The following is an 18,824-nucleotide window of genomic DNA, read 5'->3' as shown; positions in this document are numbered from 1 at the left end:
AAAGCATTTGTGTTATTGAAAAGAAACATCTGGAAACAGCTGTCTGACTGCAATATTCACTTATCACAACAATCCCATTGACCATCCAGACTGAGCACTTTGTGCAGCATCAGTGCTGCCAGCTCCTGCTGCAGGGGAGACATGAATCAGCAAGTGCACACTCAGGCTATGGAATTTCTTCCTCAACAGGGAATCACAGCTTCTGGGTGGCCTCCTCTACCTCTAGTGTGAGCTGCAGGCAAGCTAATCTGGAGAAATAGAGGCTGTGATTTGGCTGGAACACATTACAGGGAAGGAAGGCAGGTTTTGGCTTGACACCTGCTGTGAAAAAAGTGGAGAAATAACAAGAGAGGGCTTATGGGAAGAAAAAAGCAATTTCACATGCTCTGAAGTATGTGGCACTGACTATGACTATACAACCAACAGAAGGCTCTGGATATCACAGAGTAGCTTTGCTAAATGTGCATCTTCCTGCACAGGCAATTTCTGCTGCTCAGCTGTGTTTGGGGAGTTTTGAAGGTAATCCTGGCACTGGATCTGGACCAAGAACATGGCAAAACTTTGCCAAGGTTGCAGTGCTCAGCACAGGTCACCCTGCCAGCCCTGAGCTCTGCCAGATCAGCTTGGAAACCAACCCAAGTAGCCACAACCACATAGGATGGGAGAGCTCAGCTCCCACAGTGGCAAAGAAAACATTTTATGCGAATCACAAAATATCCTGGGCTGGAGAGGACCCCAAGGATGATCCAGTCCAACCCCAGGCCCTGCCCAGACCCCCAACCAACCCCACCCTGGCCATCCCTGCAGCACTGCCCAAATTTCTCCCCCATCCTTCATCTCCCCCATCCCTCACTCTCACACAATCATGGAATGTGCTGAGCTGGAAGGGACCCACAGGGATGATCAATCCCAAAGCCAAACCCTGCCCAGAGCCCCCAGCCAGCCCAGCCTGGGCATCCCTGGAGCTCTGGCAGCCTCGGGGCCGTGCCCATTGCCTGGGCAGCCTGGGCAGTGCCAGCACCCTCTGGGGGAAGAGCCTTGCCCTGATCTCCAGCCTGAGCTGCCCTGGCCCAGCCCCAGCCATTCTCTGGCTCCTGTCACTGGAATTATCTGTGTAAAGAAAGAGTGCACATGGAAAATACTACAGGAAAGAGAAAATCCTTACTGGGTTTTCTAGGCCCTTGAACTCTGCAGCAGAAGGACACCTGCAGCACTAGCTCAGTTACCTGTCTTCATGCTGGGTGCAAAATCATCCAGTTCCACTCCCTGGCTATGGGCAGGGACACCTTCCCTGATCCCACTATGCCAGGGCCTCACCAAGCTCACATGGGAGAATTTTTCCCCAACATCTCAGCTAACCGTGGCCTCTCCCCTGGCACAGGGTGACACAGAGCAGAGCCGGGCACACGGGGCAGCACTCCCGGACCTGTTCCCGAGCACAGCCAGGGCTGTTCCACCTGCACCCCGTGCCCTCTGCTGGCCACATCAGGCACAGGAGGGACCCACCGGCCCGCAGGGCTTTGGAAGAGACGGGCAGCAGAATCACTGAATGGTTTGGGGTGGAAGGGCTCAGATGACCAGCGACAGCCACCTGTGCTGAGTCCGTGAGCAGTCACAAGATTTTAGTATCATTCCCTCCTTTCCTTGCTAGCCTTCTGATGAAACCCTTTCTTCTATTCTTTCAGTATAGTTTTAATATATAATTTTCTTTTTTATAATATATATAATAAATAATAAATCAGCCTTCTGAAACATGGAGTCAAGATTCTCATCTCTTCTGCCCATCCATGTCATCAGCTTATTAGTAGGAAGGAGGAAGGACATGATACCAACTCTTTCTTAGCCAATGAATAGGATAAATAGATTATTGGCAATGATTAGGATGAGTATGGTGATTAGGAAGAATAGTAGGTAGGTGAAAAATTTTGTAATGTAGGGGTCTGAGGCCATATATCATGTTGCAAACTGTAGGATAGATCATGATACAAACAGTGCAATGGGGAAGAAGGTAAGAGAGTAGAAGTCTATTTTTAGGCTGATGGGATTTTGAAGTTTTTAATAGGGATTTTGAAGTTTATAATGAATTTTCATTCTCAGAAGCTGGTGAGGCTTTCTGTTCCAGAGTAGAAGCCCCCTCATCCTGGGGCCCCTGCAAACACCACCACACGTGATGAGCCCTGAGTGAGGAACATTCCCACATCCCAAACTTTCCCCACCATCAACTCAACCCTCATTGGCCAGCTCAACTCCAGCTCACCCAGAGGAGGCTGCAGCATCCCTCCATTCTTCTCACAGTTGCCAATGGGCTGGATCTCAGCAGAGTCCACCAGCCTCCAGAAGTCGTTCTTGTTGTCGCTGCCGTCGAGGCGCAGGCGCAGGCGGGCGCCCGTCAGCCCCACCACGGTGGCGATGCACGTGGACGTGGTGTTCCGGGGGTCCTGGGCCTCCAGCTTCATGCTGATCTTGAACTCGTTTGCAGGTGGAGTGTAGGACTGAAAGGAGTGGAACAAGGGCTGTGGTGTTATGTTTTAGTTCAATGGTTTGCTCTGTTTCACCCCTGGAAAATGTAGGGTTTGTTCCAAGCCTGTGATCCTCCCCTGAAGCATCATGGATCTGTAAATTCCATTGGCCCAAGGATTATTCTGTGCTCACTTCGAATCTCCCTGTTAGGTTGTGGGAGGTAGACCAGGCTCTCTCTTGGCTCTTCTCTCCCTATGCTCTCCCTCTCTCCCCCTTCTCCCTCAAACCATGCTGCTCCCAGGGGTGGGACCCCCAATAAACCCTCATCTAATCAACACCCTCAGAAGCCATGTGGAGTCTCTGAAGCAGAGTAGAAATTTTCCAGGGTAGAAATCCATTTTGATTTACGTGAAATGTACATTTTTGAGTTGAGTCTGTGGTTAGAAAACACAGCTATTTAGCCTGACTGCAAAAGCCTAGGCTCAGGGAAACTGCCTTACTGAAGGACAGAGATAAGGGGAGGAAAACAGAGGGTGACAGAGAGAGAGACTGCTGTGAGAGCAGTCAACCTGACCTAGGAATTCCTCCTGATAAAGAAGAACTAGCGGCAAATGTCACGTGAAATTTGTAAAAATGAATATGAACCTATTGTGAAATTGTGTGCATATGTATCTGAGAGGGGGATAAAAAGGGACCTGAAGTCCCCAGAAGTACCCATGTCATTTTAGGGGAATGATTCCCACGTGTGTCCAGCGCTGTAATAAACATACCGGCTTTACAACTTTCACAAAAATTGTGGAGTTTTTATCATCTCTGCAAAACAGCCTGCCTGCTGCTACCAGTGAACACAGAGCTTAGGGGGCTCCCTGGGGACCCTCCAAACCAACAGCAACAAGGGCCAGTCAGACCAGGATTGCCAATGCATGCATGCACCAGCTCAGGCACAAAGCTTCCAGCAGCAGGAGCACCCAATGGGGCCTGCTGGAGGCTGACAGCCCCTCCAGGCACAGCAGAGGCACCACAGGGAACTCAGCCAGCCCTGGCACGTCTGTAACAGACCCCCGTCCTTCCATCCTGCATCATCTTAGGCAACTAAAGCCTGTCCTGTTGGAATCACAGAGTCATTAATGCTGCAAAACACCTCTAGGATCACTAACTTCAGTACTGCCAAGCCCACCACTTATCCAGTACCCCTAAGCACCACAACTACATGTTTTTGAACACTTCCAGGGATGGGGACTCCACCAGTGTCCTGGGCAGACATTTCCATGGCCTGATCACCCTTTTAGTGAAGAAATTTTCCTGATATACAACCTGACCCTCCCCTGGCACAAGTTGAAGCTTTTTCCTCTTATCCTATCCCTTGTTCCCTGGGAGCAGAGCCTGACCCCACCTGTCTCCATCCTCTTGTCATGGAGTTGTACAGAGCCACAAGGCCCCTCCTGAGCCTCCTTTCCTCCAGGCTGAGCCCCTTCCCAGCTCCCTCAGACCCTCCTGGGGCTCCAGCCCCTTCCCCAGCTCTGTTCCCTTCTCTGCACATGCTCCAGCCCAAAACTGTTGTGAGGGGCCCAAAACTGATCTCAGGATCTGAGGTGCAGCCCCACCAGTGCCCAGTGTAGGGGATTAACCCTCTCCTGGGAAGATCACCCAGCCAAACCCAGTCCCACACAGACACTGATGCTCCCTCCTGCCCAGACCCAGGTGTCCCACACTGATTCACTCCCGCACCCCCTGTACTCAGCACAGTCACCTCTGGGCTCAGTACCTGCTGCCCAGGGGCTGCTATTCTCTCAACAATTCACAACAATTGGGTGAATTCTGCTGAAAATCTCCTGATTGAGCAGGATCCACCAAAAGCTGGATCCCAGCCTACTCAGGACACTTTCTCCAAGGGCTTGGCAGAGTTAGTAGCACACTCATGCTCCCAACATGCACATCTGAGAGGAAAATCTTCTGTGCTGCTCTAAGTGCATCTTTTTAATCTTTGCTTCAGCACTTGGATTTCTGCGAAGTCTCCAATATCCTTAAGTATCTTCCTTTCCAAGCCAGGGGTCTATCCCAGGCACAGAACTCCAGGGCCCCCCGTGGACCACAGCCCTTGACCTTTCTTGTTTTCACCCTCTTACCTGCTTGAAGCAATGGGCAGGAGCTGGGATGGCACATGTTTCTTTCAGGTACTTCTCCCACGTGAAGTGACCTGAGAAGTAAAAACAAAAGGATTCAAATAAGAAGGCACGAGCAAAATTCTCAGTAAAAGAACTGGCCAGACTCCTGAGCTGGCAGTTCTGCACTTCTCACAGAGGAGGTGCTCACAGGCAACGTGTTTTCACCAAGAACCTCTGGTGTTTGTGAGCACAGAAGATTTACAACTGCAACTGACAGGCAGAACAAAGCACAGCTCTGCCTTGGGCATCCTCCTGCCTCAGTGCTGCTGAGAAGGGGCTGCACAGAGCCAGGATAACAACCTGCAACTTAATAGAAACCACCCAGCACAGATGGGAATCTGCTGAGTCCTCCAGACAACTGTCCCTCCAAAACCATTCATTAAACACATCACTCAGTCTGGGGACTGCAAACAGTCACTGTGGGCTGTGAGCAGCACAGCTTGGGGGCTGGAATGAGATTATCCTTAAGGTTATTTCCAATCCAAGCCATTCTGTGATCCTATGATTGTAAATTGTGGATTTAGAACAGGAATCTGGTTTGTGGTGACTGGATGGTCCCCCTGGTCCAGCACAGACACAGTCCAGCAATAAGTGGACAGGACAAAAATTAACTTCCTGAAATCCACAGGATGGGAGCAGGGATCCTCCAAACAGGGATTTACTGAGCTCAATACCTCACACCCAACCTCAAGCCCCCTTCCACTGATGTTACTGCCAGGGGAAATGCATTTCATCCTTGCCTGCCCCTTCCTCAGGAAGGGTAGGGGAAGGGAAGGGTAGGAATACAGCAGGAAGGGTAAAAGCAATATGCCACCCAGGGAAACCTGTTATTAAATGAGGAATTAAAAGCTCCTGTGATCTGAGCAAATCATGACTTTTGCCATTTAAACTGAGCAGCTGGGAGAGGAACCTTGCAGCATGACATTCACTTGTATTCATCCAAACAGCTCCCGGGAGACCACTGTTTTCAAGGCATTTCAAGAGCAGTGGTGGCAGCACAATTAAAGTCAGCCACTGCTTCCCTGAGTCAGGCAAGTTCTTAATCAGTCTATTTTCAAAACAAAAGCTACATTAAGAGCCATTTTAGCTACTGCAGCACACACCACACCTCTGAAAACTGAGGCAGTAAGGTCAGCACACACTGCTTCAGTGCTGCCTCGTGCACAGAGGAGCCCTCAGAATCTACAAGCTTCAAATAAATACAAGGAATGCTGCTTTCTCACCACCTCCTATGCAGATGACTAGTACACTGTTAAAAATGGGGAAAATGAACAGAAAAAATACAGTTTCATTGCCACACTGGCTGAATATTGCTGAATGTTGCTGTTTGCAGACTGACAGCCCTCTCCATGCCACAGAGTGCTCAGCTCCATCCACTGGCACATATTTTCATTTCAGCCACAGCCTCACACTGGGTGAATGAAGAAATTCAGTGAGTTACTGCAATGAGGCTCTCACAAAACCAAAATTCTTTTGCTTTAATTGAAGATATGATTTTATACTTGGTTCTGTCAATGAAACTCTTTGTATGAATAATGTGGAGTAAACACGCAGGCAAAGTAAAGCTGGGCACTCCTGGCCTGGAAATGCCTTAACTCCTTAACTCTGGTTGCTGATCTGGGCTCATCTCAGAATGGGGTGGCCCTTCTTGTCCCCAGAACACAGGGGACACCCAGGTGACAGTACTGGGTGAGCAGCGCCAGTGTCAGCCCCAGGCCCTGAGCCAGCAGCCTGAACAGGATCAGCTGTGCTTGATAATTTTATTTAAAAAAAAAACCAAACAATCTCCCCTCAGCTGCTTTCAATCCATCACTATTAAAAGTTGTCATGGTTTTAATCTTCCCACTTTCCACTCCCTCCACACCAAGCCAGGCCATCCTGCTCCCTGCAGCAGCTCAGCCCACAGCCCAGATCCGTGCTGCACAACCCCAGTGGGAGCAGAGAATTTCTGACACAGCTGCAGGCCTCTAAAAATAGTGTTTGGACATGGAACTTATTTGAGATTAATTCTAAAGCCTGCTGGGATTGAACCACTGTATGGAGACACACACAGCACTAGAACTGCAGCTTCTCTAGGACCTGAGGGAACAGCTGGGGCTGGGCCAGGGCAGCTCAGGCTGGAGATCAGGGCAAGGCTCTTCCCCCAGAGGGTGCTGGCACTGCCCAGGCTGCCCAGGCAATGGGCACGGCCCCGAGGCTGCCAGAGCTCCAGGGATGCCCAGGCTGGGCTGGCTGGGGGCTCTGGGCAGGGTTTGGGGTTGGGATTGATCATCCCTGTGGGTCCCTTCCAGCTCAGCACATTCCATGATTGTGTGAGAGTGAGGGATGGGGGAGATGAAGGATGGGGGAGAAATTTGGGCAGCGCTGCAGGGATGGGGTTGTTGGGGGGTGTGGGCAGGGCCAGGGGCTGCACTGGATAATCCTGTGGGTCCCTTCCAGCCCAGGATGTTCTGTGATTCTCTCATTCCTATCACTAATGGTTCTGGTGATTTATTTTGCAAAGAAAAGCAGAAGCAGCAGAAAGACTTCTAAGAAAAGACAGAGCTGATACAGCAGTGTCACTACCAGCCATCCCCATACACACAGAGGGCAGGGCAAGCACAGGTAGAACCTGCACTTCTTCAAGATTACCCTCAGACCAAGGTAAAAACTGCAAACTGCACTTGGAAGCTGCCACCACACCCTTAGCATGAGAGGAAACCCTGCACTTCAGGCCCTTGTCCCAAGTCCTCTCTGACTCTCTCCAGCACATTGGATCGTCTTCACAGGAAGAAACGAGAGAAAGACCCTTAAATGAGAAACACCCTCTTTGCAGCTCCATCTGTGAGCCAAACCAAAGCCAAGGATTGGGAGCCTGTGTCATTCCCTGTGCCTTGGCTGTGGAAATGCCACTGGGGTGACTGTCTGTCACTTGTGCTTGCCTTGGGAAAGCTCCTTGTCGTGTGCTCATGCCAAAGGCAGATATTACTTCCAGGCAGAGAGTCACATTTGGGCTCTGATGTCTTAACCTCCAAAAATATTTACTCCAAACAAAACACTCCACAAACCCAAGGGGTCGAACTGCAGTAGCTGTGAACAATACAGCTCTGCACCCTCATGTTTTGATTTTCTTTATGTTGCACTTAACATTGATCCTTTGCCCAGAATTTAAATGAAGATGGAGTTTGTGTTTATATCTTTAACTGAAGTCTGCTTTGGGCTCCATTAGCATTTTGGCTCCCGAGGGGTCATCAATCCAACCTGAAACAATACATGTGTGTTTCAGGTCACATCTGTGAGGGAGAACGTGCCCTAGCCAGATCAAGGCATCCCATTAAAGTCTGCAGCCCATATGTGTGGCTGCTCAGGAGCACCAAGGCAGCACATGAAAGCAGCAGCACAGTTTGAAAATGAGCAGAGCATGCTCTGGGCTGGCAGATCCCAGTGACAGTGACAGTGGCTGTCCCTGATGTCTGAGCATGGCCTCCTGAGGGTCAGCTCTCCCACAGGCTGTCCCACCCTATAGGAGTGTGCTTTTTGTTGACAGAGTGACAAAACTATCCTCTGTCCCCTCAAAAAGCAAAGAAGCCCAGAAGTTTCTCTCCTCCATTAGGTGAAAAAGCCACCTCATAGGCCTGGGGACTTAAGGATGGCCAATGGGACAGAAGCAAAAAGTCCCACCTGGCCTATTTACTAGAAAAATAAGTGAACAAAGAAACTAATCCCTTTTGTAAGGTGTTTTACCAGGAGCAAGGACCTCTTGCACCTAGCTCAGTTTTCCTCTGTTTGTTATTTTGCCTTTTATTAAACCTTTTTGTTTCCAACACTGCAACAGAAGCCATCCTGCTGATTTTTATGCCTCCAAAAGTAGCTGAGCTATCTTGAATGTGTTATAGGCCTCTGAGAGCTTATGAGACCTGGCTTGAGGAGGCTCCCATAACACAACCCTGCCCCATCCCAGGCACTTTGCTCAGCCATCAATCCAGCTGCACTGCTAACATGAGCCCCATTGCTCAGTCCTGCTCAGTAAAATTGACAATGTGTGAGTCAAAACTAACAGCTCTGAAACACCAGGGTGCTGTCTGCTCTGTCCTGCTCTCCTCAGAGGTGTCCCAATGCAGCTTTGACCCGAAATCCTTCCAGCCTGGATTACAGGGTGCCAGATGCTGCAGTTTTACCCTCTCACTGTGCAGAATCACAGAATGGTTTGGAAGGGACATTAAAGCCCACTCCTTTCCACCTGCCGTGGGCAGGGACACCTTCCACTGTCCCAGGTTGCTTCAAACCCCGTCCAACCTGGCCTTGGACACTTCTAGGGATGGGACAGCCACAGCTTCTCTGGGCACCCTGTGCCAGGGCTGCCCAGCAAGAATTTATTCTTAATATCCCATCTAACCCTGACAAAATCTAAAAAGAATTTTTTCTCAATATCCCATCTAACCCTAACAAGAATTTATTCTCAATAATAAATAGAAGAATTTAACAAAAATTTATTCTCAATATCCCATCTAACCCTGCTCTCTGACAGTAAGATGCCATTCCCATTGTCCTGCCAATTCAGACCCTTGTCCAAAGTCCCTCTTCAGCTCTCCTGGAGCCCCCTGAGGCACTGGAAGGGGCTCTATGGTCTCCTCATACCTTTCTCTTCTCCAGGCCCAAACCCTACAAGGATGTGCCCACACTTTGAGCAGTGATGAGCTGCTCAGAGTTTCTTGCAGGTGATCACCAATATTCACTGCTGCACCATGCACTTGTCAAAAAAACCCTTCAGAAATCACAAAAGGGAGAAGGGAGGGCTAAAAAAAGCAGGGAGAAGAAGGGAGCTCTCTTACCTTGGTACTGGGAGGGAGACTCTGACGGGCGGCTGTACTTGTGCTTTTTACCATCTTTCCAGTCTATGGCTGAGACAAGAAACAGAGCATTTGTGTCAGGGCAAGGAGCCAGGCAATGCGCCCTTCTGCACTGTCTGTGGGGAGCAGTGACCTCCCTGTCCTGACCCCAGCAATGTGGATAATTTGCTTCCATCTCTGGGTGTGCTCCCTTCCTCTCCACAGGTACCTGACAGGAGGGATCCACATCTGCACCTCAATACCTGTTCAGTTCCCACCAGCCACTGTTCTCCTTTGGTGACAAGCAATAAAGAACAGCAAACTCCATCATTTTAGCTGTGAGAATAAGGGCTTGAGAGGAACAAACATAACAGCCACTAAAAATGGCTCATGAGGATCTTTGGTGCAGAATGGCTCCTTATGTATCAACTCCAGGTTACTCCACACAAGCAACCTCAGCCCTTAGTGGTGACTTTGAAAATCTGCACAAGTGTCCTCTCCACACACAACAGCAGTTTCCTTGTGTCCCTTGCTGCTCAGAGGAGAGCACAGCAAAGCAGCACCAGCTCTGCAGAGCAATTCACATGAACTGTTTTTGCACATGACAACTTTGGGTCTCAGAGCTCTAAAAATTTGAGGATCTCAAGACAGTTCTGGAAAGTGATAGAGCAAAAAGTGGGAATGCTCGTCCTGTCCCATGGCAGAGTTCACCCTGAGCAGCTCCTCAACCTGCTGCTGCCAGGCTGGCACCCTGGAGTGCAGCTCCTTTATTTTACAGATCATTTTTAGGGCTATTGTAGACAGCAGCTTGGTAGTGCCCTGTGAAATGTGCCTTGCCCCCATGAAAAACAGTTCCTTGTGAAAGGAAAAGGTTTGAAATCTGAGCAGTAGCTGGAAGAGGCAGGCTAAGAGCTGCCTCTAAAGTGGCCTGGGGTGTCTTGATGTGTCTGGAATTGCTTTGGGACAATTATTTTTACAATCTTCTCTTCTTGACATGTTCTTTTCAGCACAATGGACAGGACAGCCTGTAGGTTTTATGGCTCTGGAAAGTGATAGAGCAAGAAGTGGGGGATGCCCACCCTGCCTCCAACAGCCTCCAGCCCAACAGGGGGATGCCAGATCAGAATCCCTTAAATGAACACGAGGGACATATGGAGTGTGGCCACAGATTCCCTAGACATGGGCCAGACAAAGAGCCTCCTTGGAGAGACATAAATGAATGAAAAGGATTGAAGGACACCCTTCCTAATAAATGCATTACCACGAGGCACAGCATTGTGCCATGTCCCTAAGAAAGCAAGAATAAAGGACATAAAGTATTTAAGGCAGGAGCAAAGGAGCCCCCTGGGTGGGTAAGGCTCCCCTCAGTGCTGCAGGAAACTCTAACAGCATCCATGCACTCAAAGGAGCTTCTCACCACACTCTGCAGGTGAAGGTACATTTTGTTCTTAACCTTTAACATGCAAAAATCCTCATTAAGCAGGATACAAAAGCAGCAGAAAAGAGAGCGAAACAAGAATTTCCGCCGACAAATAAAGAAACAGAGCAAGTTCAATGCATTATTAAAAAAGCAGGTAAGTAGGACAGAAACCCACATGTGCACAGTGCAGGTGCTGCCTCTGCAGCCCACAGGCTGGCATTGTGAGCCCAGGTCACAGAGGCAGGCTGGCTGCAGGCTCCAGGAGCACAGAGAACAAGCTGTGAGTGAGGCTGAACCCAGCCAGCCTGGCCTGGGCCATGCTGCTGACTAATCAACCAGGCTCCTTTATTGCCAAGCCCTCCAGCTGCCTCACAGCAGGGTCTCCCCATTCCCTGCTTTCCTTCATTTATTTTCACTTCATTAAAGGACAAGCAGCGTTAGGAAGAGGATAATGCCGCTGTAAGATGAACCACGACAGAAGCAAAGGAGACATTTAAAAAAAAAAATAAAGGGAGCAGAGAAATCGAGCATAGAAATCTCCTGCAATAAACCTTGGGAGTGTGGAGCAGATGTGAACAAAGAGCTGTGGAGGATGCTCCATCCTCTCCCTTCTCCCTTCCCCCCTCCTCCCTGATGAGATCACTCCAGTCAGACGCACATGCATGGCACAGCACTAAAGGAAATCAATATTTCTGTTCAGCACAAGAAGCCAGAGCAGCTCAGCCTGCTTGGCTTCACCCTTTTTGTTGGGGATGCAGGACCCAGGAAGCACGTGCTGAGCGAGGGGCCAAGGGACTGGGTGGCAGGGGAACCTCCTGACAGATTTCCTCTCCACAAGGCAGGCTGGTTTCTGGTTTCATGCCTCATTAGAGGGGGAGGCTGTGCCAGCTCAGGCAGTTTGCCTCATGCTGGGAGCTCTGCCAGATGGTGCCCTGGGTTCTGCAGGGCACCCTCCATGAGCTGCAGGGATGCCCCTAAAAAGGACTCTCCTCTTCCTGTCACAGAGGGGATTGATGAACTGCTCTCTGCACATGGATTGAGAAACACAACTCAGTTTTGGGCTTCCAGCCACATCCCCTCAGCTCCCACCCCACTGAGGCACTCAGGCCATGCCAGCTCACTGCAGGGCCCTTGGCTGTGCCAAATCACTGCTCACCTTTCTGAGGGCCTGGTTTCCGCATTCTACCACCTGCTTCTGTCCTTATCCTGGGACTGGGCTGCTCTTACAGGACTGAAGATGTCTAGGACAAAAGAAACAAAGATGAGAAAATTGCCCATTCTGGAGCACACAGTCATCTGCAGCATTAACTCATCACACAGTGGGGGGAAAACCACATTCTGTCACCTGGGGTAGCACAGAACACACAAAACTCATTTCACCCCCTCAAACTTTTTCCAATTTGTGGGCAACAACAAATTCATGGCAGCAGGAATAAGCACAAGGAGCTCATGGCTGTCTCTGTGCTAACCCTACAGCGGGTCCAGAGCGTGTGTGTGGAAGGAGGGGCTGCTCCCACTCACTAACAAAGGGAGGCAGAGCTGGAATTTATGAAAGAAAACACACGGAAACATAACATTAACTCTGGCAAGGCAGCACAGCAATCCCCAGCTTGCCACTTACAATTCAAATTGCTCACAGCAGTTCTGGGGAATAAGGATGAGAAATTGGACAATGACCCAGGAAATACTTTTGCTGTTAGTACTGCCACGAGTGTCCAAGTTGTGCTGCAATTTTTGTTTTCCTGGTTGGAGAAAAACTGCCTGGACTGTGCCCAAAAAGCAAAGGCATTTGCATTCTTGTTATAAAGAAATATTGCTGAAAAATCAGAGCTCCTGGGAGATGTGTGGTGGTCATGTACAGGCACCCAACACAAGCACTCTCACAGGGCAGAGCTGCCACACCCACACAGCCCTGCCAAGCCCTGCCACAAAACACCCAAATGAATGGCTGAGCCACAAACCAGCCCTTGGGAAAGCCACGAATAGCATGTTTTGACACTCCACTAACTAATGAAAGATTAATTGTATCAATATAATTCCATTTTGTTCACAGTGGGGCAGTCAGGAGAAGGAGGAAGCTGTCTCAGGACGCAGCACTGAGTGGCTGCTTAAAGGTTATTTACAGATCCAACTTGGCAAGAGTTTGGGGTTTTGAAAACCAGGCTTTTTCTACATGTAAGAGAAATAGAGTTTAATTTGCTGTAACAGCTCTACAAACTACAGCCTCTTTACATGCAACACTGAGCAATACTCTGAGAAGAAAAATACTGAATGATTATTAAATACTGGTTGTTTTTTAATCCAAATCAAAAGGTGCACAGTAGTCACTTATTGCCTCTCTCCTAAATAGTGTGTGTGTCTGTACACACTTGTGAAAGGAGTAAGGTTGGTTTCTCTTTCAATAGCAGAAGGTAACCTACATGTGAAAGGTTATTTACAACTTTTAAGGTTTCTTTTCATAATTTTCTTCAGTCATTTTTATTAAAGGCTAGCAGTCCTGACAGGAAAAGTCCCCTAGACATAAAAACCAGGCTGAAAGGTGTTTATTTATAAAGGCACCAGACAAGCATTCTGCATCTCTGGCTCTTCCCCTCTGCTGTTTGTGGGACTTTCTCAAGTACCCACACACATAAATCTCATGGCACAGGAGTTCCTGTGCCCCTCTGAGGGCTTCTGAAAAGCTGCTTCAGCCTGAGCACCTCAGAACCCTGCTGGCAGGGATGTGTGACCTGTTCCCTTCAGAAGTATTGGAAGAAAAAACATTGTGACTGTGTTTGAGCTGCTCAGACAGGGTTTGTGAAAGGTTATGGCCCAATAACCTAATGAGGCTGAGGGGGACCTTGTCACCCTCCAAAACTCCCTGACAGGAGAGGACACACAGGTGAGGGTCAGAGGGACCTTGTTACCCTCCAAAACTCCCTGACAGGAGGGGCAGACAGGTGAGGGTCAGTCTTTTCTTCAATGGAACAGTTCAAGAGGAAACAGCCTCAAGATGTGCCAGGGGAGGTTCAAGTTGGACACCAGCAAGAATTTCTTCACAGAAAGGGGTGTCAAGCATGGGAATGGGCTGTTCAGGGAGGTGGTGGTTGCTGAAGAAGTGTCTGGATGTGGCTCTGGTGTAGTGGACATGGTGGTGTTTGGTCTTGATCTTGGAGGTATTTTCCAACCTTAATGATTCTGTAATTCTCTGATCCTTATAAAGCACAGAGCTGACTGCTGGTATCCCTCAGTCAACACTGCAGCAGGCTCTCAGCAAGATCTCGTGTCATGGAAGAGAATGAGATGTTGTAAATGTCCAATTTAAATAAACAAATAAACAAATGGTGACTCTTCCCCAAAGGAGGAAACTTAAGCTGCATGGGGATCCCACTTGCTGAGAGCCACATGAGTGCCAGCTCAAGGACACTGTACTCTGAAATACACTCTAAAATATGCTTCTAAGAAACTTCCCAAATGTGACAGCCCCAGCCTGACTCCTGCGAGCCTCCATGAGCCTCTGACACAGCTCTGCACCACCCAGATTCCCTGTACTTCTCACACCATAGGACAGCAATATGTGGGTTAATCCTGCAAAATCATAATTCAAGGGGAAAAAAAAAAGCAAAATAATTAGAGTGCTCAGAGTCATGTAATGCCTGGAGAAGAGGCAGAGCCAAACTCCATGATGCAAACTCCAGGGGCCACCAGCCTCACTGCATCCCAGGGACAGGGACAGGGCCAAGGACAGCTCCTGCCCTAGGATGCAGGGATGTCCTCCTTCAGCCATGGAGACAGACACCGTACAATCCCAGCTGGGAGGGATCCACAAGCATCACCAAATCCAGCTCCTGGCCTGTCACAGAAGCCCCAGCAGTCCCACCCTGGGGTGTGTGACAGTGTTGTCCAAATGCTCCTGGAGTTCTGGCAGGCTGAGGGTCATGCCCATTTCCTGGGGAAAGAACCTTTTCCTTACATCCAGCCTGACCCTGCCCTGACACAGTTCCAGCCACTCCCTTGTCACAGGGAGCACAGACAGGAGCTGCCCCTGGGCTTTACTAACACAGGGCTTGGGAACTGATCATTTCCACTGACTGTAATTTATAGCTGCCCAGAGGAGCTGTAAAATCTCCACCCTTGGAGATACTCCAAACATCAGCAGCTCCCTCCCCTGCCAGCCTGATCTCACCTTGTACCTGACTCTGACTTCAAAGTCAGCCCATCTCCGCATGCAGCATTGGAGCAGACAACCTCTGAAAGCTCCTTCCAGCCTGAAACACCCAGGGACTTTATCTCACTGCATGGCAGGAGGAATCACTCTACAGGTTTTGACAAGGCTGAAATGCCCCAGTGAGGAGAATTCAGTGTAGAGAGAAGAAAGTCAAAGGCAGAACAGACAAGCCCACAGGCACCTGTGGACAGGACAACCATGGTACCAATGGATGCAACCTTTACTCCATTCAGGGACTGAAGATTGAGAAAACGTGAAGGTAATAAATAGCAGAAGGTACAGACAAGGAGGAAAACCAGGCTACCCACAGAGACAGATCTTCCAGAATCACCCCAGGCACAAATATGCCCCTGATGAGGACCTGCTGGCTGGATCCATGGCACAGAGGACACAATCTTACTGTTGCATCAAATAAAGCCTTTGAGATTTCCACAGCCCAGCACACGCGGCAATGCTCCATCTCCAGAGCCTGACACTTGCACAGAGCTGCACAGCAGAGTTCAAACTCCCCTTGTTTTCAAAAGCTGCGTTCCTCCTGCTTGTGGAGATCAAGATAATCTCCCAAGCATGAACTACAGCATTACAGAGTGCTGGCTTCCAGAATTTATAACCTGAAAGGACAGATCAATGTGCAAATTCACTTCAGCAGGATGCTACCTTAAAAAAGTAAAAAAGACCAACTAATTTGCTGCCTTTAGTAGCGGATGAAGTTCCTCTCCCAGAGTTTCAAACAACTTTCACTCACCAAGATATCAAAAGTGCCAAGGGCTCCACTGAACTGTCATGGGCTCTAGTTCCCCATCACTCCTACAAGACAGCAGAGTCAGTACAAACACTGCGGCATAGCAAAACCTGAAAGCACAGAGACAAAATGAAAAAGTTTGCATTTAATTGCAGAAAGGCTAAGTTACCAGCTGCATAATTCATGTTCATATTTAATTCATTTAAAACATCCAAATTTAAATTTAAAGACAGCTGTAACAAACATTCCCACTTGCACTCACAAAGCAGCACAGAACTTGACACAATTTAAGTTGAGCTTGCAGTGAGTACACGGGACTGCGGCTGTTAAACACCTTTGATATGAGTAAGATCACATCAACTGAGCTGATAGAAACTAGTTCAGCTTTTGTAAAATGAAACTATCACACAAAGGAGGATTGAAAAGACTAGACCTGATTAGTAATGAAAAGGAGAGAGACCACAGGAGAGGCACATAAAATAATGAGTAGCATGAAGAGAGAGAACTGGGGACTCCAAATTATCCCTTCCCAGTGCAGCAGAGCAAACCTACAAAAGTAAAAAACTCCCAAGTATATACCAGGGAGAAGGAACAGTTCATTGGAAATTAATAGACATGCAACTTCCTTGTGGAGGAAGTTATCAAGAGAAGCAAATGAGTAACCTTAGAAATGACAGACATCGAAAAGCAAAGCAGCATTTGTAGGAGTATCAAAGCATGAGACCCCCGGGCCATCAGTACCCAGGCCCCAAGCAAGAGCTGAATGAAGGCTGGTGCCCAGCCAAACCCTGCCCACCACATCACTGCCTCAGCTGCTGTGCTGGGGCAAGGAAAAGCTGAGCCTTGCCTGCTGCCAGGCTGCTGACCCCACTCACAGCCAGGGGCAGGACACAGCTCAGGACATGGTTTGTTCACTGCCTGGTGAGTTACACTGAGATTCACACCTCTGATGCACTTTCCTTTTTCTCAGGCAGGCAGGCAGGGCTGGAACAGCATCCCAGGGCATCCCCAGCTCCTGCAGCACTGCACAGCCTGCAGCAACGCTGTGAAAATGCATCTTAATCTAATTAAGTTCTCCCCCCACTGATCTTGCCAACAGGCTCTTCCAAAAGCTCATCCCTAAGGGCAGTCAGATTCAATTTACCTGTGCCAGATTGGAAGGCAACTGCAGGGTTACAGGGGAGCCTACTCCGCAATATTCTTCCACAAAATGTGGCAAATGCAATATCAGTAAAACAAAAATGAGAAAATGTGGATGGAAGATGCTGTCCCATCTTTCCAGACCTCATGAGATGCATGTAATCCCTTTATCTCCAAAGCCTCTGCTCCTTCAGAGTGCATAATTATCAAAGGAGTTAGAGCAGAGGCTCTTAATGTCTCTTCTAGGCACTTCTTTGTTCCACTCAAGGCACCAGTCACATCTGAATTATTTCCTGGGGTTGTTTGGACTTCCTATTATACAAGGATGATTATGGTGAACCTTGGGATGGAGTCCAAGTGGGATCTCAGCACTCCCATGTGCGATTGAAAGGGAACCTGAAGGTTTGCTGACAGCGTGCCAAGCTTCAAACCTCGCTGGACAATGGCACTGCCAGCAGGCCAGAGGCTTTCAGAGAAGAGGAAGAAAACCACCAGCAGTGAGGCTGGAAAATGGTTTTATTAGGTCAGATACATAGCCACAGATTAGGATTCGGAGGAAAAAAGGAAACTCTGCATATTGACAGAGGACTGTGAGAATGACGCTCCTTGGAAATCCCATGGGGCTGCCAAAAGAGAATCCTGACAGTTTCTCATGATGCAAAGTGCCTGCAGTCATTGATTTGTTCCCCACAAAAGCACAGGGCTGGAGCACCACGACCACTGCAGCCACTAAAAATCCCTTCCATGTAACCTCTGCTTCAGCTGAGGTTTTCTCCACAGTGATGTTTCCATCAAACCCCATCAATGTTTCCAGCAGTAAAGAGCTGTCCCTTACAAATTCCCTCAGGAATTCCCTCAGGAAATGTGAGGGCAGCCCTGTAAGCTCCTGCCTGTCACGGGTGATGGCAGTGCTGCCATTCCAGCCTCCCTGCTGGGATGTTTCAGCTCCATTCTGGAAGCCCCTGTGTGATACAGGCACATCCAGTGCAGAAAATCAGGCACATAATGAGCAGATAATGTGAATTACAGAATATCCTGAGCTGGGAGGGATCCATAAGGATCATCAGTTCCAACTCCTGATCCCACACAGGACATCCCAACAATCCCACCCTGTCCCTGAGAGCATTTTCCAGACTGAGCTTTGGCAGCCTTGGAACCATGACCCTTCCCTGGAACCCTGTTCAGTGCTCCATGACCCTCTAGGGGAAGAACCTTTCCCAAACTCAGCCTGCTTGCTCATTTAACACCTTTTTTGCCATTTTTAATTTCTATGGTGCAGAAAGAAAAAGCACTTTCAGCCTACCTGAGAAATCAGAGGAATGTCAGTGTACAATCTGACTCCTCTTTTAGTTTTCACACCAGACTTGGCTCCTCAGATTTCTGCCTGTGGACACCAGAACTTTTGCTGGTCTAAACCCCAGTTTTTGCTCTCAAGGCATGCTTTGATGAGCCAATTTACTGACCCCTTTCCTGGGCAGAAGCCAAAGACCAGCTCCCAGGACTGAGCTCCAGCCTTCTTGGAGCCAGACATGCAGACAAGGAGTCCTAACCAAAATGCCAAATGAATGTTTATGTGGGACCTGGAGCGAACCCTCAGGAGTGATCAGTTTGAAACCCAGTTTGAAAAGGTGAGTCAGAATTTATCTTAAACAATGATTTGAGTTCCTTCCACCTCCCTGTTCCCAGACTCCTGAGCAAGACTGGAGTTTTATTTCTCCTAGTCTGTGCAAAGTCACATTTTTGGCAGCTTCAAACAAAGGCTGATGAACATACAGCACCTCTGGAAGCATCTCCCCTCATCAGGTCAGGAGAGCCCTTACATTCACACCAGGGACTATTTCTAAGTAACACTGTACAATGAATGCTGGTAATTCCATCTGCA

The 18,824-nt window shown here is 48.8% G+C and overlaps 1 protein-coding gene across 6 annotated transcripts in view; it reads right to left on the bottom strand.

The window, feature by feature from the left end:
* The window catches only part of SCMH1 (Scm polycomb group protein homolog 1), a 62,571-nt gene that overhangs the window by 31,700 nt on the left and 12,047 nt on the right, over positions 1-18,824 (bottom strand). For 5 of the 6 annotated variants that reach the window (XM_054292659.1, XM_054292658.1, XM_054292660.1 and 2 more), the window contains exons 2-6: positions 15,806-15,912; positions 12,010-12,094; positions 9,437-9,505; positions 4,587-4,657; positions 2,258-2,492 (exon numbers count right to left, since the gene is read on the bottom strand). In XM_054292659.1, coding sequence (XP_054148634.1) covers positions 2,258-2,492; positions 4,587-4,657; positions 9,437-9,505; positions 12,010-12,034 — 400 coding nt within the window. In that variant the 5' untranslated portion in view covers positions 12,035-12,094; positions 15,806-15,912. The remainder of the gene's footprint in view (positions 1-2,257; positions 2,493-4,586; positions 4,658-9,436; positions 9,506-12,009; positions 12,095-15,805; positions 15,913-18,824) is intronic. The other variant, XM_054292657.1, reaches the window with a different exon arrangement.

The sequence above is a fragment of the Melozone crissalis genome, unplaced genomic scaffold (genome assembly GCF_028551555.1).
Source record: "Melozone crissalis strain CALT ecotype California unplaced genomic scaffold, PUWL_Pcris_2 ptg000111l_1, whole genome shotgun sequence".
Lineage (NCBI taxonomy): Eukaryota > Metazoa > Chordata > Aves > Passeriformes > Passerellidae > Melozone > Melozone crissalis.
The sequence above is the reverse complement of the archived record's forward strand: the minus strand, read 5'-3'. Positions and strand labels throughout refer to the sequence as shown.